We start from the raw sequence: 23,180 nt of genomic DNA on the forward strand, positions 1-23,180 counted from the left end.
GTGACAGATTTTTATGTGGGCCTAGAATTGTAATATCTGCAGCTGATGACATGCTTTGTGGCACCAGCGTGAATTGTGCGTGCCGCTGAACTTGTGAGGTGTACCCCAAACAGCCAGTGCCCCAAAGGTGGTTTGCTTCTCGGTGAGCGAGCACCTCCCTGATTGTATGGTGGTGTTCTTTGACCTTGAGTATCGGGACAGCCTTGCAGCTGTGGAGATCACAGCCCTTTGCTGCCAATGTAGGAAATGATTTTCGTGGTGGGTGTGGTTACAGAGGTGCATGCAGTCGGCAGAGCTCACCAACTATACACTTCAGTGCTAAGTTTTTTATTAATTGTAAATTTAAAAACAAACTGATTAAAAAAAAGTAGGCGGCAAAGACTGGGGGCTCAGGAAACGGAGGCAAGACAAACAGGGAAGGAACATGAGGAACAGACTGCTTCAGTGTAAGAACAAGGGCACTTCAGACACGCCCTGAGTGAGAATGTTCTATAACAAGAAGAGACCGGCTGTCTTCCTCCAGCAAGTTGGTGTCATAAAAAACCGCTGAAGGCCGTGGAAATGTTATAGATGGAAAGACTAGATTCCTTCCTGGAGGAGAAAACTGCTGTAAAGGACACCATGGGGTCAAATGACAGCTTCACTAGAGATCCTAGATTAGATAGAGGGCTAATCAATGTAGAGTTTGAACCCGATCGCTAAGGGGGGCAAGATGACGCCTCGAACTTTAGGACTTGCGTTCAGAAGTATTTAGGGTTAGGCATTCGGTGCATGCTGCCCGCCCTGAACTAGTTCGTAAAATAAAATTGTGCAGCCAGGGAGAAGGGCTGCTTACGTGGTGGGACTAAGGGCCAGATGCATTGTGGGTAGAATCTGAAGTCTTGGACCCCAAGGGTGTGCGTGAGGCTGAGTTGGCTGAGCAAGGGGGCACCTGTGCTGTTGCAGAATGAGAGTGGAGTGGGAGGGAGAGAGAGCGGAGTGGGAGGGAGAGAGAGCCCCAACTCTCTGGATTGAGAGCTACACAGTCAGCACAGTGCCCCAGAAACTCGCTCTGAAAGGAAGCGTGTGTGACTGTTCCCATACTCCACAAATCTGCTTGTATAGCTTGGAACTGTAATCGCAAGTTGAACTTCCTCCAATTAGCAGTTTGCCCCAGGAAACATCCCAGCAGGGAAAGAATTCAAAACCCATCCCGCTAAGGGAGAAACACTGACTGATGTGGTATTTTTCATCTATTGGACTTTTATAAAATGATGTGTTTTTACTTTTGGTTACTTTTAAGCTTTGTTAATTTATAATCTTCACTCTTACAGAATTATATCACACTCATCTTATTTGAGTTTGTATATTGCTTGATTAGGTTTTACGATTGCCCTGTGTTTTTCCACCTGTCCTAATGCCCACAACCTACTGTTCTTTTCCGTGTATTGTCGTTCATTCCTATCTCTCCTCTTTAGTTCCTTGCACTTTCGATTTTTATTTCTGCCTTCCATAGCTCCAAAAATCTTTGAGCTCCAGTGGCCCTAAAACTATCCCAACTTCCCCTTCTCGGCTGCTTTTCCGTCTCAACATTTTTCTCAGTTGGTGCAATACTACCAGCCAGCCTGCTTCCTTTCCTCCTAGCCTTAGCAACTAATACCCTTGTTCTTTTATTCCTTGCTACTTATTGAAGTCAAAGGGATGGTTACTTTCAGCTGGCTAGTATGACATTGACGCAGTGGTCTTCCTCTCCAACTGCTACGGTTGTTTCTGTGGTTCATGTTCTTGGTGAGTTATAGGGGACCATACCTGTACCTTGCGCATATGGATTGAGAGTTTAACTGCTAAGTTGTACACTCAACCCTGCCATAATCTAGCCCACTTTGGACATTGCAGATAAAGCAACAGAAATAATACAGCTGATAAAATCCAGTCAGCACAATACGCACAAAGGCATAAGTCTGAACAAAATATATAAGAAGCATGGAAATCAAGATAACAATGGCTCTCAATGAGAGAGCATTGCATTAAAGCCCAGATAAAGAATTCAAAGGAAGGATTATAAGAATGTTTAATAAATCAGAGGATACAAATGAAATATCAAATGAACTGAATAGAATACAAATAAATAAATGAAAGAACAGAATCAAACAGGATTTGACATAGGAACTCAATAAAGAAAAATTCGGAATACAAATAAAATGGAAATTTAAGAAATACAAGTTCACTAAGTCAAATAAACTCTATAAAACCCCACTAATGAATGGCCCAAATAGAAGACAGACTATCAGGTCTGAGAAAAGATTGATTATAGAGCATTCAGAAATTGACAGAGATTAAGTGATATGAGCTCTATTGGGCACCATCAAAAGATCATTTACAAGTCAAGGGGTGACAGAAGAACTCAGCCTGAAGGCATATAAATATATTCAACAAAATAATAACGCAGGGCTCCCCACGTGTAGAGACACAGATGCACACCTGGAACTGGGAGGCGTTTAGAACACCAAACAGACAAGAAAAGAACCTGCTGGCGCCATGTTATAGCCATAACACCACACAAGAGAGCGAAGGTAATATTGAAAGCTGAGAGAAGTACTAAGCCTTATATAAAGGTAAAGCCACCAACCTTCCAGTGTCGTTCTTTACAGAAACTGAAAAACAATCTTAAAATACCTGTGGTAGGGGGGGAAGCCGGGCAGTGGTGGCACATGCCTTTAATTGCAGAGACAGCTGGATCTCTGTGAGTTTTAGGCCAGCCTGGTCAATAGAGCGAGTTCCAGGACAGGCTCCAAAACTACAGCAAAACCCTGTCTCAAAATATGCTCCCCCCAAAATAGCCGTGGAAGCACAAGACTCCTGAAAACCAAAATAATCTTAAGCAAAAAGATGCTGGAGGGATCAACATACTTGATTTCAAGTTGTACTGTGGAGTCATAGGAGCAAAACCAAACATGTCGACCATGAATAGAATAGAATAGAATGGATTATCCAAATATAGATGCTCACAACGATAGGCAATTGATTTTTGACAAGCCAAAACTATATATTGGAGAAAAAGACGGGTTTTCAAGAAATGTTGCCGGGGGGGGGGGGGGGGGGGGGGGGGGGGGGGGGGGGGGGGCTGGAGAGATGGCTCAGTGGTTAAGAGCATTGCCTGCTCTTCCAAAGGTCCTGAGTTCAATTCCCAGCAACCACATGGTGGCTCACAACCATCTGTAAAGAGGTCTGGCGCCCTCTTCTGGCCTTCAGGCATACAGACAGAATATATATATATATAAATGTTGCCGGCAAAACTGGGTAGCAACATCAGGAGAAGGAAACTAGATCTTTACGTCTCATCCTGTATGAAAATCAACTCTAAATGCAAGGTCTAAACCCTGGGATGCATTGGAGAAAAAATAAAAGAACACACTTTAAGATATCAGCTTGGGCAAGGACTCCCTGAGTTTTAAATTCCGTTTAATTTTAGTGTTGGAGGAGCCACAGGCCACGCATGCGCTATCCACAGGTGTGTGGATATCACAGGACAGGACGAGCTACAGGCCACGCACGCGCTATCCACAGGTGTGTGGATATCACGGGACAAGAGGAGCCACACACCATGCATGTGTGTGCCCATCTCAGGACGACTTGTGAGAGTTGGTTCTCTCCTTCCATCCTGTGGATCCTAGGAGAATCCAACTCAGGTTGTCAGGCTCAGCAGTCAGCGCCTTCGCCTGCTGAGTCCTCTTACTGGCCTGTCCACACCCTTTCTGAAGGGGACACCAGTCACTCAGGAAATCAGGGTAACAGCTGTCAGGAGGGGGCTTGTGAAACTAAAAGGCTTCAGCACAGCAAAGGAAACAATGGAGTGAGGAGCGAGCCCCCAGAAAGGGAGTCTCTCGATGGCTAGACAGCTAACAGAGGGCGAATACCCAGATTCTACAAAGAGCCAGAGAACTGCTTAACAAGTCAAACAACCCAATCAATAGATGCCCTAGTAGACACGTGTCAAGGCCAATAAACACATGAACAAATATCAGCCTCACTGATCACCAGAGAAACACCAATTAAACTACCCTGAAATCCCATCTCTGGTCAGAATGGCAATCGTTAAAAAATGTAACAGCTGGGCAGTAGTGGCACACGCCTTTAATCCCAGCACTTGGGAGGCAGAAGCAGGTGGAGCTCTGAATTTGAGGCCAACCTGGTCTGCAAAGCAAGTTCCAGGGCAGGCTGGGCTACACAGAGAAAACTTATCTTGAAAAATCTAATCAAGAAAAACAAACAGAAAAGAAAACAGTAGCTAACAAATGCTGGAGAAGATGTGGGGGTGGGGAGAAACTTTCGGAAGGAGTACAAATCAGGCGACCCACCGTGGAAGTCACGTGAGGTTCCTCACGAACTAAAATCCCGCTGCCTGTCCGCTCCACGTCAGCCCCCCCCCCCCAGACGCCTGCACATCAGGGCTGATGCAGCAGCCCAGCTGTCAGCAGCAGAAGGCACGAAGAAAATGCGGTTGTACACAGTTTACAGTACACAGCTGACTCACCTGGATAGAATCCATTCAGCAAATTAAGTTAGTTTCAGAAAAAATTATTGCGTGTTTCCTCTCATTTGTGGATCTCACATTTTAGAGAGGTGCACACAACCATATGTACACATGTACTCCTGTTTATAGAGGTGTCCAAAATCATATATGTACACACGGCGTGAAAGCAGGCTGAGTGGGGAACCATGGGGCTAGAGAGGAGAGAGGGGGAGCAGCAGGATGTGGGGCAGATGTGCTCAGTGTACATTCTGTGCTCACATGAAATCATCTTATGTAACCATGGTGCTCCGCCTGATCAGTGGAAGAACACCCCCTTCGAACTGTGAGCCAAAAGAAACCTTTTCTCTTCAGAAGATGATTACCACAGGTACTTTGTTGTAGCACTGCCAAGCTGACAGGCTTGAACAGTGTGAGTCTGGGTTGGTGCAGAGCTGCGTCAGCATCCTGACGGTTGTTTTCATGTCTACTATCGTTGGTTTCATATTTCGCTCGCTATTATATCGGTTTAATAGCCACAGATGAGTAATACTAAACCAATAAAAGTTAGATTGCTTATGTTGTAAACTTAGGAGAACGCAAAGGAAATTTCTTATTGCTTACTCAGGAGAGATGATGGAGAATGGTTTATTGACAGGGCTAGTTGGCAGTTGGACCAGTGTTTTTGCGACATCTGTACTGCCAAACTAGCAGATCCTTATCAGGACATGGCCTTTCAATCAGTAACTCCTGGAAGCCACCCTGTAGAAAACGATCTGGGGAAGCCTTGACCCCTGGCTCAGGCCAGCATTTACACAGCCAGACAATGACACCTATTTGGTCTAAGGCAAATTTCCCAGGATAACACCGGTAGCATGGTCCCAGTTTTGGGAAAGAACGTATGATGATCTCTGGGGCCTGTCAAAGGCCAGAGTGTCTGCTCTCGTTCTAAAGAACTCAAAGGTGGCCTTTCTCCCCCTCACCCTACTTCCTCCACACAGGTGGAAATGCTTACGTCGGAGTTTGCTCAAGCATGTTTCTCAGGCAAGTGCTGCCTCCGCTTGATCTTGTGGCATTCTGGGATGAGTTAAAATTCGTGTCCTTCCCTCTCCTCGTTGAACTCTCCTTGTTGAACTGCGCAGCCATGGGGCTGGATGCTCATAGGAGAAAGATGGAAATGTCTGGGGATTTGGGAGTTAGCTCCCAGGATGAAAGGCCATTTCCTGTTTACAACATGTACTTCCTGTTTATAGCCTGTGTGAGACCAAATCAGAGCTGGGATTAGGGAATCGTGCCCAGGTGACTCAGTGTTGTGGTCGTGGTTGGCTTTCCTGAGTGTCCCTGGTCCCATCACGTTAGTCGGAGCCTTCAGATGGGACACGGAGAGTCGCTTTCTCGCTGTTGGAAGGCCTTTCTGACCCTGAGTCACAACAGAGAAGAGGAGCATGAAGAAGGGCGGCAGGTGGGCCCTGGGAGGACTGGCTGGGCGGGAGACCAAGGCTCTGCTGCTGTGCACAGAGACGCTACAGAGAGAGCAAACCACAGCCAGCCAGCATCACCCCTGAGCCTGATGTGTTGTGGGGGACCCACCAGAGAAGACTGCTTGAACATGGGTTTAAGCCAATAGAAAGTCTTTATTAGCGGGCTGGTAATGGCACTGGGTGTTTGGGATCCCAGTGTAGCCCCGAACCTTTCTCAGGATGCACTCTGAAGCACAAAAACCACATCCTGGTGTTTTCCTTTTTTTTTTTTTTTTAACTCTTTTAACTCTTATTGAGGAGCCCACCACCCAGCTTCCAAATAAATCAAACATAGAGGCTTATTATTACTTTTGAGTGCCCGGCCTGAGCTTGACTTGTTTCTTGCCAACTTTTCTTTTCTTTTTCTTTTTTTTTTTTCAATTCATCCAAGCCATGATGACTTTATTTTTTTTCTTAAACTTATGGTTTTGCTTTTGAGAGACCAGGAGTTAGAAAGACTTCCTGGCAGGCAGATAAATGGCGAGAAAAGTCAGGGGTAGGTAAAGATAATTTCCAAGATAGGCAGCTTCTTCCTTAACCTAACTTGAGACAAAAGGCTGCTAGGCTTTTATTTCCTATCCTGTAGGCCCCTACCCTGAAGGTCCCCACTCACCATGATAAACTGGCTTGGTTAGTTTGACGTTGAATCAGGACACATCCTGACTGCCTTTTGCCTCTGGGCTTTTATCTTTCTCATTTCTGTATACCTTTCTTTACTTCTTTCACCATGGCTTGCTGTATAGCTGGGTGGCTGGCCACTGGCTCCTCTTTCTCTTCCAGAGTTTTCCTTCTATTTATTCTCTGCCTGCCAGCCCTGCCTATCCTGGCTCCTGCCTCATTATTGGCCGTTTAGCTCTTTGTTTAGACCATCAGGAGTTTTAGGCGAGCAAAGAATCACAGCTTCACAGAGTTAAGCAAATGCAGCATAAACAAAAGCAACACACCTTAAAATAATATTACCCAGCATCCTGGGCTGGCACACTTCAGTTAACAAGAACAGATAAGCCAAAAGTAGAACTGCAGAAGCCGAAAAGCAAGGTTAGTACATTTAGAGACTTTCCCAGAACTTTGATGGATGAGGTCTTTGTTCTCATTTTAGCAGGTGGTGCTGTCTATGTGCTGCTGAGTTTTATGGCCTGAATGATAGAATATCATAGAGTCAGACATGCTAAGGTCTGGGACCTGCTACACAAGGACACAGCCAGTGACTTGAGGTCCATTGATGCTGCCTTACAGCTGTTTTAGGGCACAGCCAGGCCACAGCTGGCATGAGTCAGAACATGCCACCCTCTAGCCAGCCAGTGGGTCCTCTTACCATCATTTGCTAACTTATTGGACCCAACGCTAATCTGTCCATCACACTGAGGACCTGGCCTGCTGCCTGACTTGTATCCATGACAGCAGCCTGTAGTGGGAAAGGCCGCTTGTTGGTTCCTGGCTGCTCAGTCCCGAAATAACCACACAGAAACCATATTATTTAAATCACTGCTTGCCCCATTAGCTCTTGCTTCTTATTGGCTAACTCTTACATATTAATTTAACCCATCTCCATTCATCTGTGCATCACCACCAGGTTGTGGCCTACCAGCAAAGTTTCAGCGTATCTGTCCTTAGCAGAGGCTCCATGGCTTCTCCCTTGACTTGACTCTTCTTTCTTCCAGCATTCAGTCCAGTTTTCCCCACCTAGCTCTGCTCCCCTGTAGCTCTGCTATAGGCCCAAAGCAGTTCCCTTATCAACCAGTGATATCCACAGCATACAGAGGGGAATCCCACATTAGCAGCCTGCCAGTCTTTTAAGGATTAGAAAACAAAGGCAGACAATGCTGACATTTGTAAATGGTGGAGGAGGATTTGCATCCAGGGCAGCCCTGGCTTCAAGTCACATTTATTTTACCACACAGAGTACAGGCATTCATATATGCGTGTGTGTGTGTCTCTCTCTCTCTCTCTCACACACACACACACACACACACACGGTGTTGGGAGAGAGAGGTGGAAAGAGGGAGGGAAGGAGAAAGAGAGAATATAAATATCAATTCCCCATCAAATGTGAGCTTGACTTGACCATCTTAAATGAGTGCGGGCTTCTTCTACAATCACAGCTGCTCAGACATGCAAAGTGATGGTTGACCAAAAGGCTCCGGGATTCCCAGCAGCTTGGCTGGGAGTTTCTCCAATCTGGTATACGTGTTGCCAAGGCTCCTGGTTGGCGTCTCAAAACTCTGGTGTCCGCTGCCAAAGGTGACAGATACCTTAGTAAAAACAAATGAGTTGTGTGATTGGATACTGTCATGGGATGAACTGGCTATGATGTCAGGGGCTGGCCAGTCTCTTACCTGCCTGGTCACTTGCCACCATCTCCTTCCTGTCTTCTCAGCCAGCCATGGATTGAAGCCCAGGGCAGTGGCCCTAGGGGAGCAGGCAGTGTACCAGGGACCAATACACTGCATTGCAACTATTGTGCGGACGGAGGGCCTGGCGGGTCTGTACCGGGGATCCAGTGCCATGCTGCTGAGGGACGTCCCCGGATATTGCCTTTACTTTATTCCCTATGTGTTCCTGAGCGAATGGATCACGCCTGAGTCCTGCACAGGGCCCAGCCCCTATGCGGTGTGGCTGGCAGGTGGCATTGCAGGTAAGGACGACAGCAGTGGGAATCCCATCCCTGGGTCCCGGGCCTGTCACGGTGGTGTACGTGCAGAGGAGTCCCCCATGACCTTCCCAGCTCTGAGGAGGCTGGACTTATCCAGCCATACGTTCAGGACCCTTCATTTCATGTACTCTGTGCCGTATCCCTAGGGGTAACAGCCCTTTGACCTCTCGTGTCCTTCCTTCCAGGGCTGTGAGTCCTGGGTGAATTCACTAGGCTCTGAGGACTGGGTTCACTCTGAGTTTGTTCTCCGTGGCAGGCACTGCCGAACTTTGGTGACAGCTACTCTTGCGGTCCACTGTCACTGAGCATCAGACTTTGTTAGGTGTGAGGGGCGTGTGGAGCCATGAAGCCAGTGCAGACTGGCTCTGCAGGCAGGAAGATTCAAGTGTAGCCATGCTGGCTCCTTTTGTCACCATGGACTTGTTACTGTCCTACCCTGCACCACGGCCGCAGGTCTCAGAGGGAAAGTCAGCGGGCCTTGAGTGCTTTACCGTGCCAGCTTTGATCTGACTCTCCACTACCTCTCAGACATCTTTCTCTTCTGCTCCCCCTCCTCCCCGCCTCCTCTTCCTTCCCTCGTCCTCCTCCTCCTCAGAGATATCTGTGTTTTAAACTCATAGCGATCACACACAGAGCCCATGCCTTGACCATACAACAATGGCGTGTGCCAATACCCCTGTGTGCCCGAGGTCCATCCCTGGACCTGCTCCCAGGAACAGACCTCAAGTTCCCATCTGTTCTCATTTGTGTGAGAGTTGGTGCCAAGGGCCTGCTGACCTCATTTCATGACAACCTCACAGTGACTGAGGGACGAGTGTCCCAGACACACAGAGGGAAGCAGCTAGGAGCCCTAACAAGGGCAGGAGAGAATGAACATCAAGACAGGCTTCCAGAGGCCATGGCAGAAAGCTGGGCACTGGAGGCCTGCATGGGCAGAGGGTCCAGGATGTCTCGTTGGAGAGCTGCTGGGCACTAGTTACCAAACCTAGCAAGCCAGCTGCCCTGGACTTTGACACTGGGTGTTGTCTCTCGCCAGCCAATAATGTGCCAATTTCTGTGTTAGCAAAACGAAGCAAACAAACAAAAAACCACCCCAGTTTTTCTAATCTTTTAAAGGCACACTAATGCTTAAACTGGAACTTTTGAGCTGATCCCGTGAGGATGACCCTTATATGTGACCCCTCAGTTCTATGCCACAGATGTAGGAAAGCTTTTATACAGAAAAAGACTGTGCCTGCAGGCTGGTTCTTCTCAGTGAGAGGTTGTGTGACAGGCTTTGTTTGGTTTCCCAGATTCTAATTAAACCCTGCCTCTGGGTAGCTGCAAGGCTGTGGCCACAGGTCTCACCCAGAGTGCTCGGTGCTTACTACAGAGTTCTGTGAAGCCATTGCTGTCCCACTGATAAATGTCACCATGTGTGGAGCCTCCCTGGGGCCTGGTCTCATCCTCCAGGCTCCCACAGGCATCACTTCACCAGGTCCTCACAACCACTTCATAAATACAGCGCTTCCGCCCCAATCCGCAGAGCAGGTGCAGGAGGCTTCTGCTAGGCCAAGAGCGGGTGGAGGGAGAGGACCAGAAGTCCCCTTCCCAGCCCATATCCCCCGCCACTTACAGGGTTTCTGAAGGACAGCATCCTCAGGGAGTCATGCCTTGAGGACCCCAGACAGACAGCTTGTTTTCTCGGACTTTACAGGGGCAATTTCCTGGGGGACAGCAACTCCGATGGACGTTGTGAAAAGTCGGCTCCAGGCTGATGGGGTCTATATAAACAAATACAATGGAGTCCTGGACTGTATCTCCCAGAGTTACCGGCAGGAAGGCTTGAAGGTGAGCTGCACACAGCCCCCTGGGTCAGCCACAGCCTGGCAGAGGGTTGGGACACGTGCTGAGGGTGAGGTCCGGGTCTGGGAGAGCAGGTGTTGGAGACTGTCCTGAAGTTTATTCCTGGATATTTTCTGTTTTATGAAGCGATGGGGATGGGGATGGGACCTTTTTTTTCCCCCGCCTCCTGACTTCTTTCTCAGCAAGTTTGTTACTAGTGTATGGAAAATTAGATTTTATAAGTTGGTTCTGTCCCCTGCTACTTTACTGAAACTGTGGATCAAGTCTGAGTGTTTGGGAGTCCTTAGACTTTTAAAAATGAGGCTGTGCTATCTGCAAACAGGGGTGACTTGAATTCTTCCTTTTCTACTTAAATTCCCTTGAATTCCTGAATTCCCTTGAATTGTCATACTTCCCAACTCAGATTTCAAGCGCCACCTTGGACAGGAGATGAGAGAGTGGATACGCTCATCTCTTTTGAGATTTCAGAGGAAGGTTTTCAGTTTGCTGCAGTTAGCATGGCATGGGTTGTCATTCAGCCCTTGGTGTGCTGACGTGTGTTCCTTCCAGTCTCAGCTTCTTCGAGGCTGTTGTCATAAGCATGTTCAGTGTTGTCAAAGGCCTATCCTGTAGCTATTGAGATGGTCATGTGATTTCTGTCTATTTATACTAATTTGCATATGTTTAGTCAAGCTGTCCGTGGAATGGAAGCACCCTCATCATGGTGTATGGGCTTCTCATTGTGTTCTTTAATTAGGCTTGTGAGGTTTTTTTGAGAACTTTTGTATCTATGCTCATTGGGAAGATTGGTCTATAATTTCCCTTTTGTTGTCTTTTTCTACTTCTGGTATCAGGGTCTTACTGGGTTGTTTGTTTGTTTGTTTGTTTTGGATTTTCGAGACAGGGTTTCTCCGTAGCTTTTTCTTTTGGTTCCTGTCCTGGAACTAGCTCTTGTAGACCAGGCTGGCCTCGAACTCACAGAGATCTGCCTGCCTCTGCCTCCCGAGTGCTGGGATTAAAGGCGTGCGCCACCACCGCCGGGCTCATACTGGTTTTGTAGAATGAGTTTGGTGGTGTTTCTGGCTTTTCTATTTTATGGAAGTTTCTGGGATATGAGTTTCAGCTCTTTTTTAAATAACTTAATTCAGCAGTGAATCCATCCAGGTCTGGACTTTCCTTTGATGGAGACTTTATTACAGCTTTATCACATTGATTTTCCTATATCTTTTAAATTGTTTATATACTCTTGAACTAATTTAGTAGGCCACTAAGGATCTCATCCATTTCTTCCAGACTTCCCAGTTGTTTGGAGCATGGGTGTTCTAAGTGTTCCCCAGGGAGTGTCTGACCGTCACCAGAGCCTGTGGCTGGTCGGTCTCAGCCTTCTCATCCCTAAGTTTTAATTCATTCTCTCTCTCTCTCTCTCTCTCTCTCTCTCTCTCTCTTAGTTTGGCCATGGGTTGTCAATCTTGCTTATTTTTTCAGAGAACCAGCTCTTCGATTGACTCTATGCATGTTTTTTTAAATTTTCCACTTCACTCATTTCTGCCCCGATCTTAATGATTTTTAACCCACCCACTGCTTGGGGTTTGGCTGCTCTTGTTTTCCTAAGACTTTGAAATGCACCGTTGGGCTGTTTCCTGACCATCTCTCTGGGCTGCGTTTGAAGCTTTCATAGCTATAGATGTCTTCATTTTCATCCAGCTCTAGGAATTCCTCAGTTTTCTCCCTTATGTCTTTGAGGGACCTTTAAGAATTATCGATGAGTGCGTTGTTTGACCTCCATGTGTTTTCACAGTGTCTACAATTTATCTTGTTATTGAGTTTTAGCTTTATTCCACTAAGATTTGATAAGAAACAAGAAATTATTTTTATGTTTTTGTATGTGCCAAGATTTAATTTGTGTCCTAGAATGTGGCCTATTTTAGAGTAGGTTCCTTGGGCTGTTCAGAAGAATTTCTATTCTGTATCTGTTGGGTGGGATATTTCATTGATATTTGTTAAGTCTATTTAATCCCTTGTGTAATTTAAGATTGAATCATTTTGTTTGTTCACTTTCAGGTTGAGGGTCCATCTTTAGATGAGAATGGGATGGTTAAGTCACCCAGATAATACAGCAGTATCTGTATGACCTCTTATGCCCTTTAATGTCTATTTTAGAAATCAGGTGTCTACCGTTTGGTGCATATATATTTACAATTGCTGTCTTCTTGATGAGCTGTTCCCCTTCTTCGTATGTAGTGGCCTTCTTATCTCTCCTAGTTTCGGTTTGATGTCTACCTGATGAGATATCAGTATAGCTATGCCAGGTTGTTCTCATCTTCCATTCTCTTGATAGGTTTTCTTCCCCTTTAAATCCTGGGTGTATGTACCAGTAGCTTGTGTTTCTTGCAGGCAACAGACAGCTGGGCTAATCTTTTAATCCAGTCAGCCAGTCTGAATCTCTCTATTCCTGAGATAATGGCACTTACATTTAAGGATAATATTGAGAGAAGTTTACTAATTCCTGTCATTTTTATTTTTATTTTTCTGATTGGTTGGAGCTATTGTCTGTTGTTGTCTGTCTCCCCTATTAGTGATGGAGGTTTGCTAGTTTACTGTGTTGGACACAATGGATTGTTTCCTAGCTTTCCTTTCTTCGTCTATTTCTTCTGTGTCATTTATTCTTCCCACTGCTGTCAGTATTGAGACTTTCATCCTCCTCTGTGTGCACTATTCCTGCTTGTGTCTTCTGCAGTGCTGTGTGCAGTGGTCCTGGGGTGGCTATAGTCTAGCAAGGGGATCTCCTCTGTATCTTGGCAGCGTAGGAAGCAAACATAGCACTGAGACCTGGCGGAACCAACTGAGGCTCCCTGCCCTGTGAATGTCCCTTTACTGTAGGCCCCAGGGGTGAGCCAGTTTTTGTTTTCACTGTGTGTATAGGCGGGGCTGGGGGCACATTTGAGGGCTGGTGCCCCTGGAGTCTAGGAGGGGGTTATCTGATACCCTGGAGCTGGAGTTACAGGGAGTTGGGAACCACTTGACGAGGGTGCTGGGAATTGAACTCTGGTCCTCTGGAAGAGCAGCAAATGCTCTTACCGACTGAGCCAGCTCGGCTTGGCTCTCTCTAACCTTGCTGGTTCACTTTTTAAACAGTAGTCTTCTCAACACAATACCCAGCCACTGCCCTTTGAGCTATATTACCATGTCAGAAATGGAATTTCTCTCCACAGCTGACCAGAGGAACCACTGCCTTGCCCAAACCTGCAGCTGGGTGTGAGGCTTGTGTACACAGAGGCATGCTCCCAGGCGGTCTGCCTGCCCCTCACCTCACTCACCTTTCAAATGTACCCTCTGCTTCACTGCCCCTGTCGTGGAGCTGCAAGACTAAAATTACTTTTCTGGTTCTTGTTCTGTCTTTTCCGCCACAGTTTCCAGGTAACCTTTCACCCCATTTGTGGATTTTCAACGTTCTTCCTCTTAGTTGCTTGGAATCTTTTTTGCTTATTCTTTCTCCTTCATGAGGACACACAGAGGCAGCTGCTAGCCCACACCTCACCCTGAAGCTCCCGGACGCTGTTTTTCCTGAGGTAGCTTGATTAATGCATGCTCCCACAGGGCCTGTGTCTGTGCCCATGTATCGCTTCTCCCCCAAACCCTGCCAGTTGGTTCCGCCCATCCCTCCGTGCCTGGCACACCTTTTCCCAGTGGCTACTGCATATACAGGTGCTTCTCACACAGCACCATGGGCCATAGAGCTTTCTCTACTGCCTCCTCTCTCTTAGAGAAGTTGCCTGTTCTGTCTCCTCCTCTGATCAAGGAAAGTTCCAGAACTTTGACTGAGCCAGAGGTGAGCTAGCATGCTGTATAAAAGGATGCAGGATCCGGGGGACACCCCACCATCTAGAGGGAGACCAACGTTAAAGGCAGGGCTGTCAGAATCAACATCACATCCAGCCCTTAGCTGTAAAGAGTTAGTTGCCAATCAAATTTGGCAAACTGTCCTGGAGAAAATGCCTGAGGCTTTCCTTTTCACAAGTCCACTGTTAATTTGCCTAATTATAGAAGACTGGGCTAGGTCAGGTGCAATTTAGGAGTCGGGAACAGAGCAGTAGGTAAAGAGGGAAACCCTACTGGGACGGATCTGGCAGTGGACCAGAATGCATGCATTGAAATACCAGAGTCAAGAAGACCACAGCTGCAATGCTGCCCCCCCCCCCCCCCCGCCTCAGGCACTTCCCACCAATTAAAACTCTGCTGGCACCCAGCACACATGTGGGAAGGCCCAGCATTGGCATCTGTCCAGGATGTGGTTCAGAAGAACTCTTCTGTCTTTAGGGATGGATACATCCGGAGCTCTGTTGTCGTCATTATTTTAATTCTTGTTTTACTTAACAGGAGCCACTGACAGAGGGTACCACTCAGGCACAAACTTAATTTTTGTTTATTTGTTTATTTTTAGAGGCAGGGTTTCTCTGTGTAACAGCCTTGGCTGTCCTGGAACTTGCTTTGTAGACCAGGCTGGCCTTGAACTCACAGGGATCCACCTGCCTCTGCCTCCCAAGTGCTGGGATTAAAGGTGTGCGCCACCTTGCCCAGCTTTGGTTTTTGTTTTGTTTGTTTTTCAGAAGACAAATATCTTGTGTTTTCACCAGCAGTTACAGGGCCCAAAGAGATTCATTTAGGAGGCTATCTTTTTATTTGAGATTTATTTTGAGATTTTGAGATAATTAAAGAGAAATCTGTAGAGGCAAACAAATCGCTGATATCACTTCCCCTACCCCATTGCTATGCTCCGTAGAAACAAAGACTTGAGAACAGCAAGACTGGGCAGTTGCTTTCTCGGCTTCAGCAGTGTCTGTCTGCAGTGCTTATTCAGAGATGGGTTTTATTTGCTTTTTGTGGTGCCGAGAATTGTGCTTCAGCACCGTGCTCAGGGGCTGAACCACTCCACCAGCCCTGTGATCAGGGGTAGTCGTGTACTAGCTGATGAAAAGGTCGGTGATCTGTGAGAGCAGGATGCTTCCAGACACCAGGACCCATGCCTTAGTGTCCTGCCTGTCACCCCATCCTTTCCGAAACAGCTACCAATATGGGTCTCTTGTGATATAATCCCCCAAATGCACAGCAAGCTTGCAAACATGCGAGCGAGTGGATGTCTGTGTGTGCTCACGTGTGTGGATATTTCATATTGGCAGGACAGTATTGCACAAGCAATACCCCATGGGTCGTCTCGAACTTTGTAACCACAAGTGGGAAGGAAGAGTGCCTTCGTCTAAGACCAATAGCAACTGCAGTCCCCATGACGTGGGCTCTGCTTGCTGGAGAATAACTTCCAGAACATTCTGCCTGTGGCTCATGAAAACCCTACATACTCCGTCTGCATGCCCACCCCTATGTTCCCATGGAAGGGAACTCGGTTATAATAAGAACTCAGAAAGGGCTCGTGGCCCTGGCGAAAGGTTGATCTGGTCTTCATAACTCAAGGGTTGCTGGGAGAGGTCACACTCAGAAGCTCATGGTTCAGGAATCCGCCACCAAAGCAGCGCTGGTCCCTGGTGCTTTGGTCCTTGTCTCTGCCCACTCTGAGGGTTGTCTTGGGCACCATGGGCTGTGGTTCCTGAGCACCATGGGCTGTGGTTTCTGAAAGGAGTTTTAAAACCCTCAAATGAGGAGGCTGGGAGTTGAGCCTTGGGTTCCTGGTGGTGCAACGAGGCTGGCTCAGGGCTGGACAGGCACACTCATGGTAGTCAAGCTTCCTGACGGACTGGTCAATTGCCTGGTGGTCTCGCCCTTTAGGGTTCTGTAGTCCTAACTCTATTTGAACCCCAAAGCTGCCACCACCAGAGCTCCCTCGGCACAGGCTACTCTCTTGTTCATTGACTCACTCGTCCTTCAGGGACTCATTAGACAAACAGTTATAGAAGGACTGCTCAGGTCCAAGTAACTATGAGTGCTGAGACAGGGGTCGGGAGTGGGGGTGGGGTGGGGGAACTACACCCTCAGACTCTGCTTCTTGTCCTCTCAGGTACTAATAAGTCATGGCCCATGGGGAACGATGAGGGCTTGGGGGTGATTAGCAAGGTACTCTTGTCCATCCTGGGGTGGCCTTGGTTGGGAGTAGAGTCAAGTCAAGGTTACAGGGAGTCTGGGAACCCAGCATGGAATTTTCCCCTTGGAGCTGGATTCAGTTCCTGGCTATTACTCAGTCACTCCGGGTGAGCCTGAGGAATTCCAATACGGTTAGGCATTAAAGAGGAGGGTTGATATTACCCAGAGCCCATGTGGGGCTATCTGAGCGACTCCAGCATTTGTTCTGTCTGCTCCTCTGCTAGGCCCAGTTGTGTCCTGTGGCTGCCGCTGTCTAGACACATGCACAGGCTGGCTGTGTCTTTCTGAAAACAACTCACTCTGTTTTAAACTGTGAGATGATTCTGTGTGAGAGACAGTTCATATGCCTGACAGCTCTCAGGTCATGCTTGGGGGAGGGTTTACCTTTTGATTGTGTGCAATTTCCACAGAACACCTTAAGGGGCAGCTCCCTAACCCAGGGCTCCCTAGACCCCTTTCTGTTCCCGTCATTGCCTGCTAATATTGCCATTGCTCTGGAGGGCACTCATCTCATCTAGGAGGTTCTGGGCTCCCCACCTGACACCAAGCACAAAGATGTGGGAAGCAAGGGGCACCTGAGAGCCATGTCATAGCCTTGCCCAGAAACAGCAGGCAAAACACAGGTGACGGGTTTAGCCCTGGAATAACTAACTCCTGCCCAAAGGTGTTTTTCAGGGGCCTCCCTGTGAACGCCCTACGCGGCTTCCCCACGAGCGCAGCCCTGTTCCTCGGGTATGAGTTCTCCCTGAAGGTACTCCGAGGAGACCACACTGTGACAAGCCCTTGAATGTAAGGTGAGTGTGGTTTCTCCCAGCTAAGGGCGAAGCTGGGACTCCATTCTCCCTCACGAAACTGTCTTGAGCTTCTGAAATACCCCCTGTCCCCTGTGGAAAGTCCAGGAGTAGAGGGGTCTGCCTTCTCCCGTCACCTTGCCATCATGAAGCAGCCATGGTTGACAGTGGCACTCTGGGTCTCTGGTGACCGGACTGGGCCCAGCTCAACATCCACAGCCGATTCGCCTGCTCTCTCTTCCACTCACAGCTCCCACAGTCCCTGGAGAGAAGCGTGTTTAGCTTCTTTCTTAAAATGTAGTGATCCCTGGTCTGAGGACACTGTGGCCACCCCGTGCCTACACTGGGCCAGCTGCCCACTTCCTGCTAACCTGCTCTTTCGCAAAGCTCCAGAGGGCAGGCCACTCCTTGCCTCCTGCAGGCAGAACCCTCCCCTTTCCTGTCTTGCTGCGGAAGGATCAGTGTAGCATATAGCGCTGTGCATCTTGCTCAAGGCCTCTCAGCAGCTCTCTACTTCACGCCACCTGAGAGTCGGTTGGTCGTTGTTGCCACCTCCTCCCCCAGCACCGACCCCCCCCCAACCTGAACACTCTACCTCCTCTCTCCTGGGGTCTGTAATCCTACTGTGCCCCGAGCCAACTCCCCCTTGATCTTGATGTCATCAGCTCTTTGTCCTCCAGTCCTAGTTGCTGGTCTCCTCCAGACAAACAGCTGATTTCTTAGTTGAGATGTGGCCTGCCTACTGCCTGCTGGGCCCCTCCATCCTTCCCAGTGGGGGTCCTCTGCACAGCAGCCCCCTTCCCTCCACCCCTTTCCTGATGGTATCTCAGTCCTGTCCCCGGATGAAGAATGGCTGACCTCCACTGTCCCTCTCTCCTGTTGCTGCTCCTCACTTGCAAGCTCAGACGATAGGAAGGAGTCAATTGTTGGACTTTCTCATCAACCAGGAAGCCATTTCACTAGGCCTCTTCTTGCAAACTCGCTTGACAATTCTCCCAAGGAAGATGGCCATCATCAGGAAAGCCTAGAAGCCCAACTACTGCCCTCTAACCCATGCCGCAGGGACTGCTGGGAAGCACAGACAGCATGCCATGTCCTAGATGGACGCAGAGAGAGCCATCAGTCAGGCTGACCACAGTGAACCCTGAAACTGGCTGCAGTGTTTTGGTGATTGCTACCCCATCTCTCCATGTGGGTTGTCTGAGCCTAGATCCTGCTGGCCACAACTCAAAAGAGGATCCTTTACATCCCTTCTCTCTTCCCAGGGCAGACCAGGCTTCATCCTACTGCAGGTTGGTGCTGATAATACCTGTAGAACCAGCATCAGTGAGTTATTGGACTGAAGGAAGACCCAGCCATCCCAGTTCTGTGCCAGGTGGGCCACAGCCATCCTACTGAGCTCAGAGTCATTTCCTTCAGGATTACAAGCTCTCCGTTTCTCTCTCCAGCCCAGAGTGCTGGTAGGAAGCAGCAGACCATGGACCAAACAATCACCATCTTTCTTTCCGCTAGGGATTAGAGCCTGTGAAAATCTGGGGCAAAGCATCTGTGCCCCTGGATGTTGAAAACTCCGCCAAGATGTGGCTCCATGATTGCAAATAAAAGCACCGAGTGCCCTCTGGGCTATTTCTGTGTCACATGCCTCTACCTGGCTTCTACCTTGGTCACCCTCGTCTTTGCTCAGGTTAGGCCTGTGGAAATGTTGCCAGCCCAGAGAGAAACCAGCTCCATACAGTCTTGTAGCGGAACTAAGTGGGTGGTATCATTTTCTCCTGGGTCTTTGAGGTGTGCAGGGGGCACAGTGGCTGGAAAGAATCACATAGGGCTGAGAAATCCAAAGGTTCTCAAGCCTGCAGGAGTGTGTGTTGGTGTCATGGATGGCAGATGGCAGCCCAGGCTTGCAGGAGGTGGTTGCTCTCTGGACCTGACTTTTATATGGAAACCAAATAAAATGCACATGTCGTCTACACCCTGCCTTCCCGTGTGATTTTATGCTCCTGTTTCCTCTCCTATTGGAACCGCATAGGAGAGTGCATTGCTGTTATATGGCATGTGTTCATGGCGTTGCTTCCAGTGCCGTCCCCGCAGCAGTCACACCTACTCCACTACATCTCAGGGCACTGCTGAATGTGACCTCAGAATTGTCCAACACTGTCACCTGGGCATCAGCCAAGAAGAAATGCCATGTACGGTGATCTTAAACCCCAGCAAGGGACCTTGTTCTCACAGTCATATAAAAAAACTCTAAGGATCTTCCTTGGTTTCTCTTATGTGCCGTCCCCTCCCACCTCTGTGTGATCTGAATTAAATTCCTGAAAGCTCTGACCCAACAGAGCCAGCACCAGGCCACTGCTGCCGCCCCCCCCCCCAGAGGCCGACTGGTCATTCTTCCCAGTGTAGCTCACTAGTGCTCCCCTCACACCCTCACGGTGCTCTCCTCCATCTCCATCCTCCACAGCTTCCGGGGCTGCAAAGTCCTCTGGACAGCCTTGAGCCCAAGGCTATGGGGCCTCTGGTCACTTAGTCATCACACGTTCGTTGTGCACCTGCCTTGTGTAGGAACTGTCTCCAGGGTTGAGTATGGAGGAGCCCCAGCAGTACCTTCATGCTAATTTATTAGACCCTTGCAGAAACAGGCTGGATCCCTCCCCTGCTCAGCATCATGAGCAGGTACTGAGGATGCCGGGGAGGAGATGCTCCTGGCATGTTAGATGATGCTGATGTGAACTCAGGGTACTTCTTTCATCACATCCTAGGGCGTATCGAGTAGGTATGCCCTAGTGCCTGCCTTGGCTCCGCAGTCAGACTGGATGAGGTAGCCTGTAGGGTCTCCCACCGTGTGCTCCTGACTGGGCTGTTTACTCCTCTGTAGTGAATGAATTGGGGGCAGCTGGAGACCCTTCTGCTTGTCTGTGATGTCACCTGCTGTGTAGCCTTTGAAAGACCCCATATACACACGAGAAAACCAGAGTGGAAAGGAAGGTATCTTAGGATTATATGAAGATAATTTTGGTCTTGTGGGTCACTTTGAGGACAGATGCTCAACAAGAAACACCGGTTCTCAAAGGCCTCTTTGGCTGATATACCACAGAATTGCCACTTGGTGGCAGCAGAGGTCAACTAAATCCCTAGAGACATCTGCTAAATGGTAACCTAGGTCTTCTTGCCTCTCCGTTCTCCATGCCACTGGATGCTGTCTTTTCCCTGGATTCCAGCGTCAGTGGCTATCTGAATAATCTCAACAGATTCTGCCTGTTTGGGCCTCAGTTTTCCTCTGCAATGCCCACACAATTTTCTTTCACTTGCTGTCTGAATTGTCAGTAAGAACTAAGGACAGAAGTTGTTTTGGGAACTGTAGAGTGTCCTGTGTAGAGATTAGAAGACTAACCTGCTGTGTGTGTGTGTGTGTGTGTGTGTGTGTGTTTCTGTCTGCCTTCCTCTCTGAATCTAGGCTGTTTAGCTTTTGTTGGGAGGTTGACAAAGAGTGGCTGCATCTGTGTTCCCTGAGCCTGAACTGTGTAAAACCCTGAGAGTCATAACTGCTCCTTTGTGCCTTCAAGTGAATGTCTCCTAAGAATTGCTCCAATAATCCTCTCTGCTAAGCTCATGTCAAAGAAGATTCCAGAAGCATGTGACCCAGCAGAGAAATCCATTCAGAGAAGTAAGGCTTCTGGCCTCTGGCTAAGCATAGAGAACCCACTTGGCTCAGTTCCCCTGAGCATGGAGGGGTGCCAAACTAGGTTTGGTTCCCCAGGTTCTAAGAACCATCACCCTATACGCCTGCCTCAGTATGTCACACTCCACAGCATCTTGATGATGCCGAGCTGGCACCTGCATGCTTATTCTGACTGTTGGGTTGTCAAACCACGTCCTCAGGTGTGCGGGATGCAGGTTCACATCCTCAGGTGTGCGGGATCCGGGTTCACATCCACAGGCGTGCAGGATGTGGGTAGAACTTGTCCCCCTCCCCCCAGTCTCCATTCTACCCTATAGCTGGGGAAAATGGGGTTTTTGTCACTTCTGGGGAAAATTTATGAGTTCTGAGTGAAATGTTCAATTCAAGATGGTCTCCTTCTTCCCTGGGGGAGACTTGGGGCTCTGGGGTTGGGATGCAGGGAGGATTCTCCAGGTGGTCTCTGTTTTATTCTCTGGGTTCCTGGAACACATCTGCTGGCAACTTAGCCACCTGTGCAGGGCAGCATTCTCATCCGCTTGAACAGTGTGCCTCTGAGCCTCAACTCTCCCATCCGTACAGTGAGAATAATCTGTACACAGCCCTTAGTGATTCTTCTTGGGGTCAGTGGGAGGCTCTGACTCTTCCACAGACCACACTTAGTGCTGCCTGATGCCTAGAAAAATCTGTTTCTTCTCCTTTCTCCGAGGTGCTCCTTGATAGAGCCCAGCTGTCCTGGGACTGCCTATCTCGCTCCAGGTGAGCCCTCCTCAGAGTCTGCCTGCAGGAGTGAGTCCTTATCTTACACAACTTCACAGACAAGCCAAGGGAAAGCCCCCAGCTGGCAGGTGGTTTTCATGTGGCAACATGTTTCAGTTTGTATCGCTCAGTTCCTCTCCTCTAGCAGTGGCTTGTGTCCTCGTCTGGCGGAGACCGTCCCCAACCCCTGGCATCCTCCCTTGCCTGCGCTCCTGCTGAGGTGAGGGCCGACTGCAAAACAGAGAGTAGTGTGACTCAGAAAGCCCAGGCGCTGGGGAAGCCACCAGGGTTGCCATGTAGCCAGCAGCCAGCCAGGGAGCTGCAGAAGCCTCTTCTGTTCCTTCTGGAGACGACCCAGAGCCAGGCAGGATGGAATTGAGCCCCAAGCTGAAGCAAAGCTGTTTTGTTCATGCAGGTCCCCAATCCCTTATCGCCGCCCTGAAACCCAAACAGCTCAGCCAACTCAGGGTTGTTGTGACTCATTTGGCTGTAAACCTTGACCACTTTGTGTGAATGTTCTCCGGTTTCGCTGCAGAATATTGATGCATTTAATCACAGAATTTTGCTCCAGGCCCTGCTAGGGGTGTTACATAATGTGGCCTATGAATCGTGCATTAGCTTTTGAAAGGACTAAAATGCTTGAAATCTGAACCCCGCCTGACCCTTGCTTTCTGCATAAATGGGTGCACACTGGGGCTGTGGCGACCCATTTGACCCTCAGGCTGTGGTCAGAGGACGAAGCGTGGAAATCTTACCTAGAGAGAAGAACAACAGAACAGGGCAGGCAGAGTGATGGGTTGACAAACAGAGCCAGCTGGAAATGGCTCTCTGCTCTGAGTTTTCACCAGCTGAGGGAACTTGGGAATCTCCAACCCAGAAAGCTTCCATGTTCATGCTTATAAAAAAAGAAATACTAGTGTCTACTCCCCACCAATCCTAGGTGATTAAATAAAGTTCTCCCTTCCGGTCCAATCAGAGACGATGCCCACGTGAAGTGCTTAACACTAATGACTATTTCAAGTGTCTTACTAGACCTCCTCAGCATTTCCCGTGTATCACACTTTGGTAAATTTGGAAGGGGTGGGGAAAGGCTTTGGGGGATCCACAGGCCAGACAGCAGGCATGATACATACTTAGACATGCTCCCTATTCAATGCCCTGTGTGGAGGCAGGAACCTAGTTCTGGAAGCTTCACGCATGAGGACTAAACCCAGGGTTCCCACATACCTCCGTATCAGTAGGTGGGGGAGGACAGGACCATTCTGTCTGTCAAAGACTCTTACCCTGTCCTTGATCCTGTGTCTGCCAGTTCTTCAAACAAGCCTGAAGTCTTTTCCATCCCAGGTAGGCAGGTAGCATAAACTGACCCTTGACCTGACTA

General features: G+C 48.6%; 1 protein-coding gene across 1 annotated transcript in view; it reads left to right on the forward strand.

The window, feature by feature from the left end:
• Slc25a48 (solute carrier family 25 member 48) overlaps window positions 1-19,334 on the forward strand; it is a 35,386-nt gene extending 16,052 nt beyond the window's left edge. Inside the window, exons 5-8 of the mRNA XM_050144232.1 lie at window positions 8,387-8,644; window positions 10,359-10,492; window positions 17,241-17,370; window positions 18,633-19,334. Of these exons, the coding sequence (XP_050000189.1) occupies window positions 8,387-8,644; window positions 10,359-10,492; window positions 17,241-17,363 (515 nt within the window). The 3' untranslated portion in view covers window positions 17,364-17,370; window positions 18,633-19,334. The remainder of the gene's footprint in view (window positions 1-8,386; window positions 8,645-10,358; window positions 10,493-17,240; window positions 17,371-18,632) is intronic.
• Window positions 19,335-23,180: the final 3,846 nt, after the last annotated feature.

This window comes from Alexandromys fortis, unplaced genomic scaffold (assembly GCF_014885135.2).
Source record: "Alexandromys fortis isolate MF-2015 unplaced genomic scaffold, M_Fortis_MF-2015_v1.1 scaffold_1, whole genome shotgun sequence".
Taxonomy (NCBI): domain Eukaryota; kingdom Metazoa; phylum Chordata; class Mammalia; order Rodentia; family Cricetidae; genus Alexandromys; species Alexandromys fortis.